Source organism: Lactuca serriola, chromosome 2 (genome assembly GCF_051521515.1).
Source record: "Lactuca serriola cultivar US96UC23 chromosome 2, Lser_US96UC23_V15, whole genome shotgun sequence".
NCBI lineage: Eukaryota > Viridiplantae > Streptophyta > Magnoliopsida > Asterales > Asteraceae > Lactuca > Lactuca serriola.
The window spans coordinates 172,486,645-172,507,071 of record NC_136409.1 but is presented as its reverse complement, the minus strand read 5'-3'; the positions used below and the strand labels follow the sequence as shown (position 1 = coordinate 172,507,071).

At 42.2% G+C, this 20,427-nt stretch overlaps 1 protein-coding gene across 1 annotated transcript; it reads right to left on the bottom strand.

Moving 5' to 3' along the window:
- On the bottom strand, positions 1–995 carry LOC145087418 (uncharacterized). The gene is made up of 2 exons (XM_079025366.1): positions 841–995; positions 1–534 (listed from the first exon to the last, which is right to left on the bottom strand). Exon 2 carries the CDS (start codon positions 532–534, stop codon positions 112–114), a length of 423 nt encoding a protein of 140 aa, XP_078881492.1. The 5' UTR covers positions 841–995; the 3' UTR covers positions 1–111.
- Between the last annotated feature and the right edge of the window lie 19,432 nt (positions 996–20,427).

Genomic DNA, 20,427 nt, shown 5'->3' with positions numbered 1-20,427 from the left:
TTTACCACCATCAAAATTGCCTAGAAGCTGAACAATTGCACAAATATAATATAAAATTCATCATGTAATGTAACTTAAAATAACAACAAAAATTTTAACAAATTTTCAGGGCTATTCATCAGCTTCAGTTCTCCTTCTCTTCTTCCTTTCAGGTCCTTCCAAATTGCCAATTTCTCCTCCATCAACCTCTACATTCTTCCTCTTCTTCTTCTTCTTCTTCTTTTTCTTCTTTTTCTTCTTGCCTTCACTCTTGTCTTCAACATTATCATTTTTAGGAACCCTAACATCATCTTCTTCTAAATTTCTTTGGCTTATATCAGATATGGTTGAAGCGTCTTCATTCGCCTTTTTCTTCAGCTTGTTGTGCTTTTTAAAGTATACAAGCTCGTTGAATGCCACAGAAGCACGACGAAGATAAGCTGACACCGATTGAGAAGCTCCATTGTCGGAGGTTACAAATTTTGATAAGATATTGGCAGCTTTCGAGAGACTGACAGACTTCGTAGATACAATTTTTCCAGAAACAGTTTTCATCTGAATCCAAAGAAAACAGTTTACAAATATATGAAAATTATACAATTCAATCAATAGAACAAAGATGACAATGACTAAGTCTAAAACAATGGCGAATAGATTACTGTTTTCCATCATATTTTCTAGGGCAGTTCAGAAATCCATAGCGAACGGATGAGCTAAAACATTACGAAAAAAGTACGTAAAATACCGCCATTAATACAAATTACAGACGAGAACATAACCTAGAAAGATTAAACAAACCCTAATTCCATGTGAAGCAATGCAATAGATGAAGAAATAATATGAATAAGAGAACGAACAAACCTGTAATCGATTGAAACGATCAAGTGGCCAGAAATTGAGAGAAGCGCAGACAATTGAGGGAAGATAGATATGATTCGAGAATCGAGAGTGCAAAGCTTTCAACTTTCTTTGACTTCGTTCTCCGGTTTCCTCAGCTTCTATTTTGGGCGGCGAAGGCGAATTAAAGCATCGACCCGTATGGTATGACCCGAGGTTTCTTATGTGGGCCTATTTGACCCGTCTAACTAAAAACAAACTCCATTAGTTTTACACCATCTTTCTATTATAGCCCCATTTTTTTATATAAAAAGTCATAAATTTTTAGAAACCTTTTACTTTCTACTTATTAGCATGTTAGCAATCGGTCATCCCATGTAACAAGCTGACAAGTCGGACTTTGCTGATGTTGCTGCTAAAAAGGGACTGTCCAGTCTCAAACTCGTGACCTAAGAGAAGAAAGGCCATCGCCTTAGGGGCTGTTTGGCAGAATCTGAATTTTTAAGATCTGAATTTTTAAGAGATATGAATGTTTAAGAGGGTCTGAATTTTTAAGATCTGAACTTCTAACATATTGTTTGGTTGAAACCTCTGAATTGTTATGCTGAATAACAAAAATGACCATTTTACCCTTCTGTGTTATTTTTTGTTGAATTCAATGTTTCTATTTAGAAAACAATTTGACAAACTTATTGAATATATGTGAAAAATAACGTGACGATTATGTACTTCAAAATAAAAACATGCTCAAGCTCTTACCTAGCTAATTAATGGTACAATGCTTTTGAAATAAATACATGTTCATACACCCCTAATTTGTGACGAAATTAACATTTCATTGCTAATACACATCCATATTACAAAGATTCACATAAATTCAAAATTGATAACAAAGTCAAATTTAAGTATTTACATTTACATCTATGTAAATAGAATAATGAAAAACACAAATTCATATCATCTTTTTTACTTTTGCTCCCTGGATCAAAAGATACCCTTAAACATTGACACCCATCCAATATCCTTTTTGACCTTTTCTATCGGTATGGACGGTACCAAGCTGCAGTGCTGCACCAAAATAAGACTTTTAAGAAACTACTAATCATAACATAACCATAACTATCTAAATTAACAATGAACTGTAAGCACATCTCCAGAATAGCAACAAAGTAGATAACTGATCAAATTGGTTCAAATCTTGATAAAACATCAGCAAGCAAACTCAATAATGGGTAATAAACAACTCAATAATTGGTTCAACTTTGCCAGAAAACAAATCTATCGGATCAAAACTATATTGATTCTGAGTATACACCTGCTATCATACTTCATAAAAATACATACCAATATGACTTGAAATATGCATATGAAAATGGTGGGGCTGGCTGATTAGGGCTGAGTCATGGAGTTGGCTAATAAACAATATTTCAAGCGGTGATTGATTGACAATTCCAAAAAAGCAAGATAAATTGAAAACCCTAAAATTCTACACAATACCTGGTGTGATATCCAAAAAATGGTGGGGCTGGCCGATCGTCCTTTAAGGTGGAGGGACTGCGCTCCAACGATGGTCCGATTAGGGCTGTAAGTCGTTGGAGGAGACGGTGACAAGCAGGCGTTGGAGGGTAGCGATCGTCGAAGAGGGGTTGGAAGGAATAGGATTCGTGAGAAATAGAAAGAAACGAGGCGGCGCAGGGGTAAAAACAGAATACGCGTCGATGAGGGAGCCGGAGGGCTTCGTTGTCGGCGACAATGTTAGAGACGGCGATGTCTAGATGTGATGACCGGAGAGGATGGTGAACTGTGGAGGGTTGTAATTGGAGTTTTCAGTGGGAAGCGTCGTTTGTGAAGAAGAAAGAGCAAATGGAAGGAGATAAAGTATTTGGGCAAAAAGGGAATGCGCGTTGTTTTTATTTTTTCAGATGTCTTTAGATCTGAAAGTTTAAGAGGCAACTTATAAATTCAGAGGCATAAAATAATATGCAACCAAACAGTCTTTATCTGAAAAATTAAGAGTTTGCCTCTTAATTTTTCAATTAAGAGGCTACCAAACAGGGCCTTAGCCATTTGGGCTAAAGGTTCTCTTGCCACATGGGATGACCGGTTGGTAATCGACTAATAGATAAAAAAAAAAAGTTTCAGAAAACTTATGGGTTTTACATAACAAATTTTTTTTTTGGGGGCTAGGGCCCGTTTGTTTACCTCTTAATTGCAAAATTAAGAGGCAATGTCTTAAAATTTCAAATTCAGAGCGTTTGTTTGTTTATTATTTTTTACCTCTTAAAATAAGAAATGCCTCTTATTTTTTCAGATATTAAATGAAGTCTGAAAAAAAAAAAAGGGACACGCGTTCTATTTGCCCTAAACACATCAACCGCCTCCTCTTCTTTCTTCACTTCGCGTCTGCTTGCTTCGCATATTCTTCTCCTCAGTTTAGACGACGCCAGCGACGCCTCCTTCTTCTGCTGCCGCAATCGTCGACGACGCTGCACCCAGCAACGTCGCCTTCCTCCGCCGCTGCTTGTCTTTCGTCTCCATCTCGTTCTTCAGCCGACCGCAACATGTATCTTCTGTTTATTCCTTCTTTTCCCTCAAACTTGAAAATCAAAAATCGAAATTGTTATGCTATCAGTTTCTGATTTGTTCAATCAAAATCAATATTTGTTGTTATGCTCGATTTTGATGTTGTATGCTCGATTATGATGTTATATGCTCAATTTTGATGTTATATGATCGAATCTGAATGTGTTCAATAGATATGATCAAATGTTGATGTTGAATTTTGATGTTATATGCTCACTTTTCATCATTTCACAATTCTTGCCAAGATGCTTTGAAAGACGGTAAATCAACATGGATTTATTTCTCCTTTTTGGTCTCTGTTATAAGTAGAGAAGATATTGATAAAAATGAGTTGGCTTTGGCTATTGGCTTGCAAAGTTTCTTTGAAGCAATTATCCTTATCAGGTTCTTGAATTGTTACATATATTCAATGTTTACTATTTCCTGGTATAACCTCCTTAAGATGAAAGAGAGATGTGAGAATGAATGAAAGAATGTTTGATGCAGGGGTATGTTGGTCAATCGGTAATCATCCTTGGATGCCATTTTAGATTTTCATTGATTGTAATGCTTGTTATGCCAATTTAGATTTCTTTGTTTATGTTGATTTATAGAAATTTCATCATTGATCATGTAGAGCTGTGAATCATATTTGGGTATGTACATTATCTCAAGACATTGTCATGTTATTTGTCTGCAGCAAAGAGAAGGGTCAAAGCAAGAAGTGTTCAAAAAGAAATTAAGTTAAATTTCTTTAACTCCATTAATGTTCAAAACATCCCTGCTATTTATTTTTTCGTACGAACTTTTTGTAATAAAGATTGTTTTTTTTTTGTAAAGACTACTTGTATATAACTATTGGCTAGTAATTATAATGAATTATTAGGTTGTTTAGTTTTCATTGTATTTTTTTGTAATATTGGGTGTAATGTTTAGCATCCTACTTCCATGGATTTTTTTCCAAAGATATGATGTTGTAATTGAAAGAAATGATACAAAAGGGTAAAATTGTCATTTTTATCATTCAGCACAAAAATTCAGAGGTTCAAACCAAACAGCATGAAAAAAATTCAGATCTTAAAATTTCAGACCCTCTTAGAAATTCAGATCTCTTAAAATTTCAGATCTTAAAAATTCAGATCCTGCCAAACAGCCTCTAAAAATTCAGATCCTGCCAAACAGCCTCTAAACTAGAAAGATGATGTAAAACAAATGACTTTTATTGTAATAATCCAACAAACAATATAGACCCATAAAAATGCAACGAAGGTGTAATATTTAGCCTATCTCTAGAAATTACTCTCGACATAGAAAAAAGAGGAAAAAAAAATCAGTTCATAATGAAAAAATAAAGACACGTATCATTAATTAAATACATTAAATAATATTAAAAGTAAAGAGATGAACATTATATGAATACGAAAAATAATAACAACGAATACTAAGACTAAACGAAGTGAGATCGCTACATGTCATCGCTAAGCTTGCTATGGACTCTAGAACACCGCCCTTAACGCTCGCAAGGGGGGTCGCTAAGGCTAAAAGGAGTGGTGATACTCTTGGCACCTTGCCACATAAATATTTTTAATGTCACATCATTATTCTTTTTTTAACATTTACACTTAACATTTGGTAAGGAGTGATAACACTCTTAGCACTCAATTTTTTGTATTTTCTTTTTTCTAATTTAATTTAATTACTATATATACATATATATATATATATATATATATATATATATATATATATTAAAAATGTTTTTTTATTCCGCATGCATACTGAAAATGTAAAGTTGATATATATATATATATATATATATATATATATATATATATATATATATATATATATATATATTAAAAATGTTTTTTTTCGTATGCATACTGAAAAGGTAAAGTTGGAACATTCATGCATCCAATCAGAACCAAGCAAGCTTTCTCTTTCACCTCGCTAAGACTTTGACGGCTCAACAATGGCGAGCGCCCTAGCGAGAGCTAGGGGGCGGTGTTTCGATGAAGTTGGCAAGCATGGCGACTTGGCTTGGCACTTCCACTCCGCATAGCCTAAGGGAGAATCGCTACGTCCGTAGCGATATGAGAGATAAGGTGGAGATGTGTTGTGATTGGTTGAGAAGAAAGGAGTCGGATTGCATCGACCATTTTGAATGAATTGATTTCCATTGCAATTTGTTTGACTGCCCAAATTTATGTCCATTTATTTCCACCAACCTATTTAATAAAAAAACGTTTTATTTAATAAAATTCAAAATATTCAACTATAATCCAACTACTATAAATCAGATCACACTCTCAACATTACACACACAAAAAAAATATATATATATATACAATTATCTTCCTCACATACTCTCTCAATTCATCAAAGAAAAAATGTCTTCATCTCAAACAAACAAAACCCCATGAACCAACAAAAAGAAATCTTCAAACCTTTCATCACTAGTATTAAGTCGTTTTTCTAGTATTGTAACACCCATGAAATTCAAGCCAATTTAAAACTTTTTAAATCATTCAAAAACCGATAATTATTACAAATATGTTTTCAAAATGGTTTAATGTCAGAGTATCCCAAAATCAAATCATAAAAACATAATGAGGTGCACGATCACGCCTTCACCTTCCCGCAATCATCAGAAGTACCTGAAACAAAATCCAAAACGGTAAGCCCGAAGCTTAGTGAGTTTCCCCAAAATACCAATGTCATACAATAATAATCATATCATATAAACAAACAACATGGATAATGATCCATCAGCCTGACTGGACCAACTTGCAAGGCCATCAGTCTATCTGGACCGCTCTCTGAGCCATCGACATGTCTGGACCGCCTCTTAGGGCCTTCAGCCTATCCAGGCCGCTCGCCGGGCCTTCAGCCTATCCAGGCCGCTTGTCGGGCCTTCCGTCTTACTAGTATGCCCTTCCAGGCCTGCAGCCTACCCGGTCCGCCTTGGGTATGTTGGCCTTCAGCACAAAGCAGGTCCGCCTCAACCCAAACCCCAATCAAACAATCATGTGCACATAAATATCATACGCTAGCATGTATATAACACTCAAACCGATCTAACAGATCACTAATCATAGCAACATCCTATAACCAGGATACCGACCTAACCGGTCACTAACATAGCATTATCCTATATACTAGGATACCGACCTAACCAGGTCACTAAGCATATCACCATCCTAACTACTAGGATGTAAATCAATAAACATATCATGCTATAAACCCAAATACAAATCCGAAAAGGGCCAACATTGGTGCCTTCGACCCTGTTAGTATAGCGAGGGTAACTCACCTCACAAGTAGCTTGGGAAGATAATGCCAAACTCCTCCAAATACAACTCCAACTCAAACACCTACATCCACCAATGATCCGCTTCCAAAAATTCCCAAATTAGTAAAATACCCCCAGAAGTCGAACTGGTCAACCCTTGGTTAAAATCAAAGTCAACGGTCAAGGTCAATAGACCATGTTGACCTAACTCGTCGAGTGTAGCCTACTGACTCGTCGAGTTCCTCCATAACTCGAGAAATCGTGAAAACCCTACTTGACTCGCCTAGTTTCCAGGCAACTCGTCAAGTCCATGTGTGTCCAAATGTCGGGAAAACCCTATGTAACACACCGTTTATTAAATTAATTAATTAATGTATAGTAGCCCTAAAATCAATAATTATAGCAAGGTGTTGGTCTCGAGGAACTAATTGTCATAATTTTAGAGATTAGGGGGTTAAAAGTGCAAAATTCGGATCCAGGTTGTAAATATTTATGAAGACAGGGGCTCTATGATAATTATTGGAACTTAAGTTGAAAAGAACGAGAGGAGGAGGGACTAAAAATGTTAACATGGCTGAAGTTTGATCATTGGTCCTAAATTGAAATGAATTTAGAATGTTGAGGACTAAAGAGTAAATTCTGGACTTAATTTGTAAAGGATTTTAGAAGGTGGGGTTTAAATGGTAAATTTTGGGCTAATTGAAAGAAAAAGGGAAGGAAGGGGCTAAAATTGTCATTATGGAATCAAGTTATGGGGGATCGGTGTATATAACCCATCACCCCCCCCCCAGCTTCAAACCCTAACCCTAGGGACGTTGGTTCCAGCCGCCATCTACACCCTCTCGTCTTCCGGCGCCGCACCACCACCTCGGTTGAGGTCGTCAACCACTGGACGCTACCACAACATCTCTTTCGGATGTATTGAATTATCGAGACCGAACCTTGAAGCTGTAACGAAGTCCGCTGCCACCACAAACCGTGGATGCCGATGAGAATGCCCGTTATCGTATCCTCCTTGCCAACGATGACAAGACCGCCACCTCCTACCTCGTCATATTCGTCGTTGCTTCACCACCTTTTTCGTCTACTGTTACGACGCCGCCATTAGCCACCGCTGTGGCCGCTAGGATTGCTGTTGTCATCGTCACGCACCACCAAGTGGTGGTTGCATCCAGATTTCCAATCAAGGGCTTGTCGGTGTCATTGCTGCTTGACTGGGAAACAAAAGAAACCACCGCCACCACCTCACAGTGGTGGCTGCCATCGTAAAATCATCATTGTCGCCACCGTGAGCCACCAGGTGGGTGGCTGGAGTGTAGTCTACAATTTGGAGTGTGTGTGTTTTTTGTGGCTGGGAAACCAAGGAAGTCACCACCACCACCGACCACCACTAGGGTGGCTGTGTGTATGTTTTTATCTAGTTGTGTGTGTGCTTATTTGGGTTAAGGCATTATAAATTGTAACTAGTGGCTAGAATAATGAAAAGAAACTCTTAACCACCACCGTGAGGTGGTGGTTGCCGCCTCCTGCCGCCACTAGCCGCTGTGTTGGGTGGCGGTGTGCCTTGTTTGTGTTTTGATTTGTTTGGGATGCTTGGACTAGAACCATAACCACCACCGTGAGGTGGTGGCCGCCGTTGTTGACCACCACTACCCAAGGTGGTAGTGGGGGGTGTCCAACTAATGAAACCCTAATGGGCCTAATGAAACCCTAATGGATCTAAGGACTTAACTTTTGGGCCTATTGGGCTATTATTGGGTTGGAAACCCTAATTAGGGTTTAGAAAACGCTAATTTTGGAATTATGGGTTTGGACTTATCGGGACCTGCTTTTTAGGCCATTGGAATTGGATTATGTATTATGCCCGACCACACCATATGATTTTTCGAGTAGAGTGATGGACTTAATGGATTAATTCCTTAATGGGTTAAGTGAGAGAGACTTAACCCTAATCGTCATTTTATGTGAAAACCCTAATTTTCACTTAGGCCTTAAGTTGGGCCTTTTTATTGGGCTTTGGTGATTGGGCCAATATGGGCCATCCAAGAACAATCATATGGACTGGAATATTTAGATGGGCTTTAGGGTAACACCCATATGAAGGGTTAGGCTCAATTTGGAAAATTGGGCCATAGATGGGCCATATCTAGGCCTCGATGATTATGAGATGTTGGACCATTGCAATGCCAAATGTTCGGACTGGACTAAATGGTTGGGCCTTAAAATAAGACCATGTAAAGGTTTGGGCCCAATTTGGAAAATTGGGCCATATGTTGGGGTTTGACTCATAGTTGACTTTTGGGCCTTTGATTTGGGCATTGGGCTTGAATCAAGGTAAGATAGGGGTAAAGCGGTCTTTTACCCCAAGCATGGACTTATGGGTATATGTTGGAACCCGATTTTTGATTGGGTGTTATTTTGATGATTGACAGTTCGAGAACCTGTCATCCAGCAGCTAGAGTTTTGTCTACAGGACTTCAGCAGTGTGAGGTGACTTACCTTACAGTAGAAGTGGGTCTAAGGCACCAATGTCGGCCCACTAGTAGGTGATTATAGATGAGATGATTGTCTTTGTTATAATTGTCGGGTATGTCACTATCTGATATGTTTTATGTGCCAGTATGCTATGTTATTATGTGGTAGTGGTAGGAGTGAAATAGTCCTCGGTTACCGGTTGAAAGAGACCGAAGGGGAGGCCAACACCCATATATGCTAGGCAGTATATGATTGTTATGTTATGCTAGATTATTATGTGGTAGTGGTAGGGGTGAAATAGTCCCTGGTTACCGGTTGAAAGAGACCGAAGGGGAGGCCAACACCCATATATACTAGGCAGGTTACCAGTTGAAAGAGACCGAAGGGGAGGCCAACACTCGGATATGCTAGGCAGGTTACCGGTTGAAAGAGACCGAATGGGAGGCTATCACCCATATATGCTAGGCATTATGTGATTATATGGTATGTGGTATGATGGGGGAATTCACTAAGCTTCGTGCTTACGGTTTTCAGTTTTGGTATTAGGTACTTCGTTTTCAAAGGAAAGGAGTTACCGATCGCAACGCATCACACTATGTTTTTCGCACATGAGATCTTTGGGATGACACTCTGATATTAATTTATGATAATATGTTTTGATTATTGACACTTTGGTTTTGATATGTGATGTTATTATGGATGTTTCTGTATTGTTGGTTTTTGAATTGTTAAACTAAAAACGAAATTTTTTGTCTTGAATTTTGGGATGTTACACCCTAACTGACTCGCCGTGTCGTCTCACTGACTCGCCGAGTCCATGCAGAAACTAACCACGGCCAATCTTCATCTGACTCGTCGAGTTGACCATGCAACCCGTCGAGTCCCTTCAGTCCATTTCTCATTCAGACATTTTTAAGCTACCCCAAAGCTCCAAACTATAGATCTAGCTTCCTAAGGCACAGATTCCACGTAAAGTTGCAAACTTTACGTGCATGCAGGGTCTTAAATGCCAAAACTAAGCTAAGTGAGAGGTTTAGGCCAAATAGAAGGGCCCAAGCTTAATAAATTCAATAACTTTATGGCTATAAGGACTTAGAGGAGTCCATATATGAAGTTATAACTTCATATCATGCCCAGTACCTAAAATGATCCACAAACATGCTAAAATGGCCTTAAAACCAAGAATAATGAAATCTAACACTGGAATGATCACGGTAACAACTTGTTACCTTGAAATGGTAGCCAAAACGTTGTAGATGTTGGATCTACAAGCTCCTTCCCGTTCCAAGCTTCCCATTCTTCAAGTTTCCCTTTCAAAAGCAACAAATACACCTTTCAAGCTCTCAACACACACAATTGGAGTTTAGGACATGATCTAGGGTTTCCTCTGGTTGTAATGACGATGAGGGAGGCTAGAAACGGCCCATAAGTTTTTTAAATAGGATGCATACCCTAAAATTTAGGGTTCCATGCACAACCTCTATTCGTCGAGTGGGGGTCCTCCGACTCGTCGAGTAGAAGTCATAAAGTCACGTGGGCTGATTAGGTTCGAGACGACGAGTTGGGGCATCCAAATAGTCAAGTTCCTTCAATAAAATGAATATAAAGCTTGTAATAATATACATGGGAGTCGGGGTCACTTGAACTAAACTTCATCCTCGAAGTCTGTTGCGGCAATTAAATCGGGATAATGCTCCCACATCTCTGCCTCCGGCTCCCAAGTCCACTTAGATCCCCTCAGGTGTTGCCAATATACCTTTACCAAATGTACTTCCTTGTTCCATAGAACCTTCACTTTCCTCTCAAGAACGGTCACTGGCCTCTCCACGTAATTCAGGTGCTCGTCGACCTGTATATTGTCCAATGATACCACTGCCTCCTCAACTAATATGCACTTTCGTAACTATGACACATGGAAAGTGTTGTGGACCTGACTAAGCTCCTCCGGGAGATCCTGTCTATACGCAACCTTGCCAACCTTAGCAATAATTGTGACATCCCCATTTTCACGGCCAGAAAAGACCAATTTTGTTTATGCTTTACAAAAATCAGAGCATTTCTTTTCATAAAAATGTTGCGGAATTTGTTCCCAGAAAAACATGATAAATACGTTATTAAAACATTTTCGAATAAACGTATTTTATTTATTTTAAAACACTTGGGATGTCATCGTCAATACAGAAACATAAGCATAAACAGAACTTACTAGTGATCGACATCTCTTTAACCTCTCAGTGTAATGTGACTTCATAACAACACCTGTGACATAAATAAACTGAGTGGGTCAGGTTGGGAAACCTGGTGAGCACATAGGGTTTTCAACCCATAATAATATAATTATTATGTTTAAATGTCAAACAATCAACCCAATTACCCATTCCCGTTATCCTCACATTACGTCTCTAAAACATCTAACACAAGGGACCTAGTCTAAGGACTATCATCGGGATGGACACTACTGCTAGGGGGATTCCTCAGCAATAAGTATCCTAAAGGCAACCATATGGGGGATGGAGTACACCTGACGAGCACACAGTTCAAATAAACACACAGTTCGAATAAACACCTACAGGTTGCGAGCCTGCTAGTGTTCCACTGGACTGTCTAGAATAGTCCGTGGTCGTCATCTATACTCCGCTAGATGACTGGATCATCAATAACATCTATAACGAGGCCTCTCACTATTTTATTTTGTCACACAACAACTATCACATCTACCCATGTTTTACCCAACACATTTTGTAGATAGAAAATACATATACAGTTTAAATCATTAAAAACGTGTATAAAGTTGTTCATCCAACATAGATAGCAAGTATACAGATAATATGCACACACGACACGTAATTTATATAAAATACTTCATATCTATGTGTAAGCTGAAAGTAACTATGCACTCACCTGATTAGGTGGTGAGTCGACACTCGGAAAGCACTTCGTTACTCTTAAAACAATTTCCTCGACAAAACCTAGTATCAATATGACTAGGGTTTAGTCTGACGTTAACCGAGACTAATTAATAGTCCAGTTATTATTATTATTATATAAGCGTTAAATAACACTCAATATAACTCATAATAATATCCCAAATACTTATTATAAGGTCCTAATAATATTACTATATTAAAACATAAGCTATACTAAAGATAGGTTAGGCGTAGCTCGCTTACAGTTGGTTTTTTTCGAAAATCGGGCTTCGCTGGAGCAGCGTTCCCGAGCCGAAAGACTCTTTTCTCGGGACTCCGGGAGTCTCGGGGCTTCCTTCGGGTGCTAGGGAGGTTCCCTAGGCTTTTAGCGGGCTTAAGGGAGCTTAGAGAGAGAAAGAAAGGTTTGAAGGTGTGAGGAAGTGAAGGAACCCGACACATCTATTTATAGTGTGAAATCCTTGTGGACTCGCCGAGTAGGAGGACCTACTCTCCGAGTTGGTGCCATGTGTCATCATCTAATGGCTTTCCTTGGAGAGAAAGCAATGGCTGTGATCGCGCCACGTCACCGAGTATCGCGTATCAGCCTTCAAACTTAGAAAAATCATAACTCTCGCATACGAGCTCCGTTTTCGACGTTCTTTTTTTCCACACGTAGGTAAAAACAAGATCTACAACTTTCATTTAGAATCTGTCGGCTAATTATCGACCAATCTCAAATTTAACAGTAGGAGGCGTTTAGACTGTTAAATGACCGCGAAGAATTCGTAACTCCTTCATACGAACTCCATTCTCGTCCATCTTTTTACCGTTGAGTTCCTATTAATGAGATCTTCAACTCTCATTTAGGTCGCGTAAGCCAAAACCGCTCGAACTAAAATTCGAGTTTCGGGCTGTACACTGCTAAGCCGAAACTTTGAAAAATCATAACTTCCTCATACGAAGTCAGATTTGGGCGTTCTTTTTATGGATTTTCTCATTTTAACATACTCTACGACCTTGGTTTAAACAACTAAGGCTAAAAAGTCTTCTATCATAAATTCACTTTTTACGCTTCCCAGTGTCGTGCCGGTTTTGCCGTAAAATTTCGACGGGCCATAACTTCTTCGTTATAAATCGGATTTTGGCGTTCTTTATATGTATAGAAACCTTGTAACATATACTATAACTTGGTTAAGATTATTTATTCTAAATAATATTTTGCCGAAAAGTCATTTTCGACCCCTATTATCCCTAAATTGACTAGCCCAGATCTACGGGCGTTACAATAATCTTGAATGGTCCAATGTATCAGGGACCCAATTTCCCCCTCTTCCGGAAGTGAATCACACCCTTCCAGGGTGAGACCTTTAGTAATACCATGTCTCCCACCTAGAACTCCAGCTATGATCGGTGTCTGTTAGCGTAACTCTTCTGCCGACTCTGAGCGGCCTGCAACCGCTATCTAATCTGTTGAATCCTCTCGGTAGTCTGCAGAACTACCTCTGTCCGTCCCATCACCCTGTGGCCGATATCACCCCAATAGACTGTGGTGCGACATCTCCATCCATACAACAACTCATATGGTGGAGCACCAATACTGGAATGAAAGTTGTTGTTGTAGCAGATGTAACACCGTAAATTTCAAAACAATTTTTCGCATTTTATAAAAACATAATTCATTTATTATTCATAAAAACATCATTGTTTGAAACTCAAATCCATAGCATATAACAATCCGAAGATCTCATAACATAAAAATCCCGTGTGTGTACTGATCAGGCCGGCGCCTTCCCACGATCCTCACTAGTACCTGAAACAAATAACACCAAACACTGTAAGCACAAAGCTTAGTGAGTTCCCCAAAATACCATATATATAACACATATTAGCCACTCGAGGCTATAACTCTTTGGGTCCGTGCACCTAACTCTATGAACCCTCAGGCTCTATCTCTGTGAACCTTCCGGTTAACTCTGTAGCATGCACATCATAAATCACATAGAATAATGCAGTGCAACACATAACACATATATAGCATACAACACTGTATCACATAACTCTAATTACCTACTCAAGGTAAAGTATAGTGAGAAGACTCACCTCGCGTATCTCGGTAACTCGTAAATCCCTGAAATCATTAGTGCTCGATCACCCGAGCTATAGTCCTCCTATAACACAAATACATCTCTAATTAGCACTTTCCCAACTAGGGTTGACTAACTCAATCAAGTCAACACCGGTCAACTCTGGACAATGGTCAATGGTCAACGGTCAACCCAACTCGCCGAGTCTGGCGTGGACTCGCCGAGTCCCTACGGGGACCCGATTCCTCTGAATCCCTTCCGACTCACCGAGTCACGCACCCAACTCGGTTACTCAACCCATGGTTCGAAAACACGGAACAAATCGCTCCAACTCGTCGAGTCTGCCAATGGACTCGACGAGTGCATTCCATGCACAACCCCAAACGACCTTCTGAGGTCAGATCTGTTCCACTAACTCATAGATCCAGTCTTTCCAAGCTTATTTATCACGTAAAGTTTATGTCTTGGCGCTCATATCACACCTATTGACTCATAAATGGTGTTTTAACCTCAAACACAATGATCCCAAACCAAAACCTCCATAGACTCATATAAAGCTTGGACAAAGAGGCACTCTGGACCTCCATGGGTCCAGATCCAGAACCTAACCCGCTTAAGGGACCATGGGAGCACTAGGTCTAGTCACAAAAGGGCTCAATAAGCCCTAAATCAACATGAACATCACCATAACAGAAAATGGTTCGAAGATAATACCTCAAACGTGATGTTCTGGACCTTAGATCTTCAGGAAGTTAACCCTCTTGCTTCCTCTTGGCTATAGCTTCCTTTCCCTTGCTAGACAACACCTCCAAGGTCGACAATGGCTCCTTCTCTCACTCCAAATGCTCAAGCTCACTAGGGTTTCGCTCTGGGGGCTGGTGAGCACAAATGACGGCCATAAGGCCCTTTAAATAGGCCCCAAACCTGAGAAATTAGGGTTTCATTAAACAGCGCGGACTCGCCGAGTCCACCAATGCGACTCGTCGAGTCCGGTCATTAATCCGGGTGAGAAATCGCGTCTCTACTCGGCGAGTCTACGCACCAACTCGCCGAGTTCTTCCACAAAACTCAAAATAAAATGAATAAATATAATACCTGAAATTTCGGATGTTACAATTCTCCCCCACTTGAATCTGACTTCGCCCTCGAAGTCTCGTCCCTGAAACAACTCCGGATGCTGCTCCCGCATCTCACGCTCTGACTCCCAGGTCAACTCGGATCCTTTCCGATGTTGTCACTGAACATGTACCAGAGGCACCTCCTTATTCCTCAGAACCTTGATCTTCCGATCCACAATCGCAACTGGTCTCTCTGCGTAGTTCAGGCTCGCATCCACCTGAATGTCCTCTAACGGCACTACAGCCGACTCGTCGGCTATACACTTCCTCAACTAAGACATGTGGAAGGTATTATGAATCCGCTCCAACTCCGCAGGTAGCTCCAAGCGATACGTTACCCTGCCCACCCTCGCGATCACTCTGAACGACCCAATATACCGGGGCCGTAGCTTGCCCCTCTTCCTGAATCGAATCACTCCTTTCCAAGGAGATACCTTCAGGAGAACATAATCACCGACATGGAACTCAAGCTCGGATCGTCGTCTATCCGCATAACTCTTCTGGCGGCTCTGAGCGGTCAACAATCTCTGCCTGACCCGCTGTATCTGCTCTGTCGTCTGAAGCACAATCTTTATGCTACCCATCACTCATTGCCCTACCTTTCCCCAACAAATGGGAGTCTGACACCTCCTCCCATACAACAACTCAAAAGGCGGCATACCAATGCTCGAATGATGGTTGTTATTGTAGGAGAACTCTGCTAAGGGCAAATACGTGTCCCAACTTCCGCCAAAATCCAACACGCATGCTCAGAGCATGTCCTCGAGCGTCTGAATCGTCCGCTCTCTTTGATCGTCAGTCTGTGGGTGGTATGCGGTACTAAAATGCAGCCTCGTACCCAACTCCTCATGGAATTTCTTCCAAAATTTGGAAGTGAAACGCACATCTCGATCTGACACAATCGAGATCGGCACCCCATGCCACGATACCACCTCTCTCATATATACCGCTGCTAACTTTTCTGCAGAAGAACTCTCACTAATGGCGAGAAAGTGAGCGCTATTTGTCAAACGGTCTACTATCACCCAAATCGCATCGACACCCCTCGCCGTTCTCGGCAATTTGGTGATAAAATCCATGGATATCTGCTCCCATTTCCATTTTGGGACTTCAAGTGGCTGCAACTTACCATGCGGTCTCTGATGTTCGGCCTTAACCCTACGTCAGGTTAGGCACCTCTCAACAAACCACGCTACATCTCTCTTCATACAGGGCCACCAATACTCCCTTTTAAGATCCAGAAACATCTTAGTAGCCCCGGGATGGATCGAGAATCTCGATCTATGCGCCTCCTCCATCAAGATGGTATGCGTTCCACCAACAAACGGTACCTAAATCCGACCCTGGAAGGTCATAAGCCCCCTGCTATCGGTTACAAACTCTGAGACCTGACCGATAACTCATTCTCTCTTACGGTTCTCCGGTCTTACTGCCTCAGCCTGAGCCCCTCTGATGGTGTCCAATATCGGAGTCATCACCGTCAATCTCATACAAATATCCCGAATCGGGGCGTTCTCTGCCCTACGACTCAGGGCGTCGGCCACCATATTAGCCTTGCCCGGGTGGTAAAGGATCTCACAATCATAATCCTTTACTACATCCAACCATCTTCTCTGACGCATGTTCAGGTTTAGCTAATCCATCAAATACTTCAAACTCTTGTGGTCCGTGTATATCGTACACCGAACCCCATACAGGTAATGATGCCAAATCTTGAGGGCGAACACCACAGCCCCCAACTCTATATCGTGGGTGGGATACCTTGCCTCGTGAGGCTTCAGCTGCCTCGATGCGTACGCGATCACATGCCCCCTCTGCATCAACACCGCGCCCAACCCAGATATCGATGCGTCACAATACACCACGAAGTCCTCCATTCCATCTGGAAGAGACAAGATCGGGGCTTCGCACAATCTCTAGCAAAGAGTCTCAAATGAGGCCTGCTGCTCTGGGCCCCAGCTGAACACCACACCCTTCCGGGTCAACCTGGTAAGAGGAACAACAATCTTGGAGAAATCCCTGATGAACCTCTGATAATAGCCGGCCAACCCTAGAAAACTCTTGATCTCGGAAGGAGATTTCGGCACCTCCCAACTCAACACCGCCTCGATCTTGGCCGGATCGACCAAAATCCCCTTTTGGTTAACGAGGTGACCAAGGAATTGCACCTCTCGTAACCAAAAATCGCACTTGGAGAATTTGGCATAAAGCCTCTCCGATCTCAGCACACTGAGGATTTCTCGCAGATGCTCCTCATGCTGCTCCCTGGATCTCGAATATACCAAAATGTCGTCAATGAACACAATCACTGATCGATCCAGCATCGGTCTGCATACCCTGTTCATGAGATCCATGAATGCTGCAGGCGCATTGGTGAGCCCGAATGGCATCACCACGAACTCGTAATGCCCATAACGAGTCCTGAACGCAGTCTTCTGGATATCCTCCTCGCGCACCCTCATCTGATGATATCCAGATCTCAGATCAATCTTGGAAAACCAAGATGCTCCTTGCAGCTGATCGAACAAATCATCAATCCTCGGCAAAGGATAATGGTTCTTGATCGTTAACTTGTTCAGCTCTCGATAATCTATGCACATTCGGTGCGAACCATCCTTTTTCTTCACAAAAATGATCGGTGCTCCCCACGGCGAGCTACTTGGCCGAATAAACCCCTTCCCCAGCAACTCCTGAAGCTGCGAGGATAACTCCTGCATCTCTGGAGGTGCAAGGCGATAGGGCGCCTTGGCAATAGGAGCTGCCCCCAGAATCAAATCAATGCGAAACTCAACCTGCCTCTCGGGAGGCACACCCGGTAACTCCTCGGGGAAGACATCCAGGATTTCCCGCACTATCGGAACCCCCTCAACCGTACTCGGTCTCTCTGCACCAACTCTCGTATCCACCACATATGCTACAAAACCACTACAGCCCTGTTGTAGGCTCTGTCTCGCTCTAGCAGCCGAACAAAATGCTGAATCGGGATGGGTACCCTCGCCGTATACCGTAAGAACTCCCCCACTTGGGTCTCGTATAGTCACCAGCTACCGCTCGCAATCGATAACGGCTCCAAATCTGCTCAACCAATTCATGCCTACGATGACACAGACGTCCCCCATCACAATCGGGACCAAATCAATAGGACACTCTACACCGAAGATCTCGAGTACACACCCTCAAATCACCTCCGTGGCATACACTGCTCTCTCATCGGCGATGGAGACTTTTAGAGGTCGACTCAACGCCTCCCGACTAATACTGATGTGCTGACTAAAAGCCAGTGATACAAAAGATCAACTCGCATCCGAGTCAAATAACACCAAAGCAGGTACAGAACTCACAAGAAAAGTACCTACGCATAACATAAAATAAGCACAAAATCTCAAACATTAAAATAAATACATGAAAGAATACATACTAGCCACGACATCGGGCGCTGCACGGACCTCCTCCGCAGTCAACTGGAAGGCTCTCCCCCGAGCATTCGATGTCTCGGTCTTCAACGACTGACTATCCGAAGCTCTAATCGCAGCAGGGGCAGTCCCCTGAGAAGCTCTCTGTGCTGACCCTCGCAGCAGCGGACACTCGACCTTCCGGTGTCCGGTTTGGTTGCAGTGGAAACACACTGCAAACCCCTTGGGGCAGTCCTTGGCCATATGCCCCTCCTTGCCACACTTATAGCAAGATCCAACTCTACAAACTCCATCATGACCCTTGCCGCAATTTCCACAAGTGCGACCCTTCTGGCTCCCTGCTTTAGGATTAGCGGGCTTGGCCCGCTTGGCTGCCGGCTGGGACTGTGCCAGTCGCCGATCCCTCCCTTGAGACTCCGCCTCCTCCCTATCCTGAGTCTCTAGCTCAATCTCCCTCTTTCGGGCATTTGCCTGATGCTCGGAAAATGTCCGGTACGAGGAGTTCGCCACGAAATCTTGGATATATCTCCTCAAAATAATCAAGTAACGGCTCATACGTGCCTGCTCAATAGACACGTGCTCAGGGCAGAACATCGCCCTCTCATGAAACATCCTGGTGATAACCGTAACGGACTTCGTACCCTGCTTGAGGGTCAAAAACTCATGTGCCAACCGATCCTGTTCCACCGGGGGAACGTAATCATCACGAAACATGGTGGTGAACCTCTCCCAGGTCACCGCAGCAAGCTCTGCTGGAGAATAGTGTGTTGTCGTGAACTTCCACCAATCCTTCGCGCCCCAGGCGAAGCTGGTTCAGCGCAAACCGAACCTTCAAGTGCTCCGGGCACGATCATGTATAGAAACACCCCTTAATGTGAGATACCCATCTCATTGTTGCAATCGGATCCTGCGTACCATCAAAGTCTGGTGGCTTCATGTTGCTGAACTCCCTGAACAACAACGAGTCACCCCATGCGGCCTTGCAGCAGCAATGGCTGCGGTGGCCGCTACAACAGCAGCCTCAGAAAGAGCGGCATAATGCTCGTCAAAAGTCTCAATCAGCGTGTTCTTGATAGACCCGAATATCTCTGGTATCTCTGCCCTGATGGCCGCAGCCACCTCCTCATGGATGATCCGGCGGATCTCTTCATCACTGGTCTCGCTGCTCTCTGGCGCATGACGTGTCCTCACCATGATCTACCTCTAAAAAACAACATACGATATATTAGAAACTCTCTCGAGCATACTCGCACTCGATAACTCGTCCCTCCTTGATCCCCAGCATCCCGAAGATTCTTACTTGAACTGTACACCGTCCCGGTGTTTTCAGAAGTACAGGCCCAATACTACCTTCCACACCGCGTCAGTATACAACCCATGTCCTCCTCCTAGGATCCCAAGTCCCAAGTACTCTATTATGCAAAATCCTTTCTCTAACAGATCTCTCATAAGCTCCTCGCTGCTACCTACTCACTCTCAAGCATCTCATAGCAGCTCACCTCTCCCTAGGCTAAGGCATCACAAATCAGGCCACTCTAGTCCTAATAGGAGTACCTAGCCCACTCTAGCATGAGAATACATCATATCAATATCATAAGCATATAACATAAAGGTATATTGGGAAATCACCGTTCGGGCGCTGACTAATCGTACACACAACTCTGCTCTGCGTTTTCCAAAAATCTTTTACTCTTTTTGGAAATATTTCTCAAATCCTCAGTTTGAGTTCAAATACGCCCGAAGGTGTACTCGAATCCCTCA

Bases quoted from the DNA above. Each gene is read 5' to 3' on its own strand.
- LOC145087418 (XM_079025366.1), bottom strand. From the start codon at position 534: ATGAAAACTGTTTCTGGAAAAATTGTATCTACGAAGTCTGTCAGTCTC.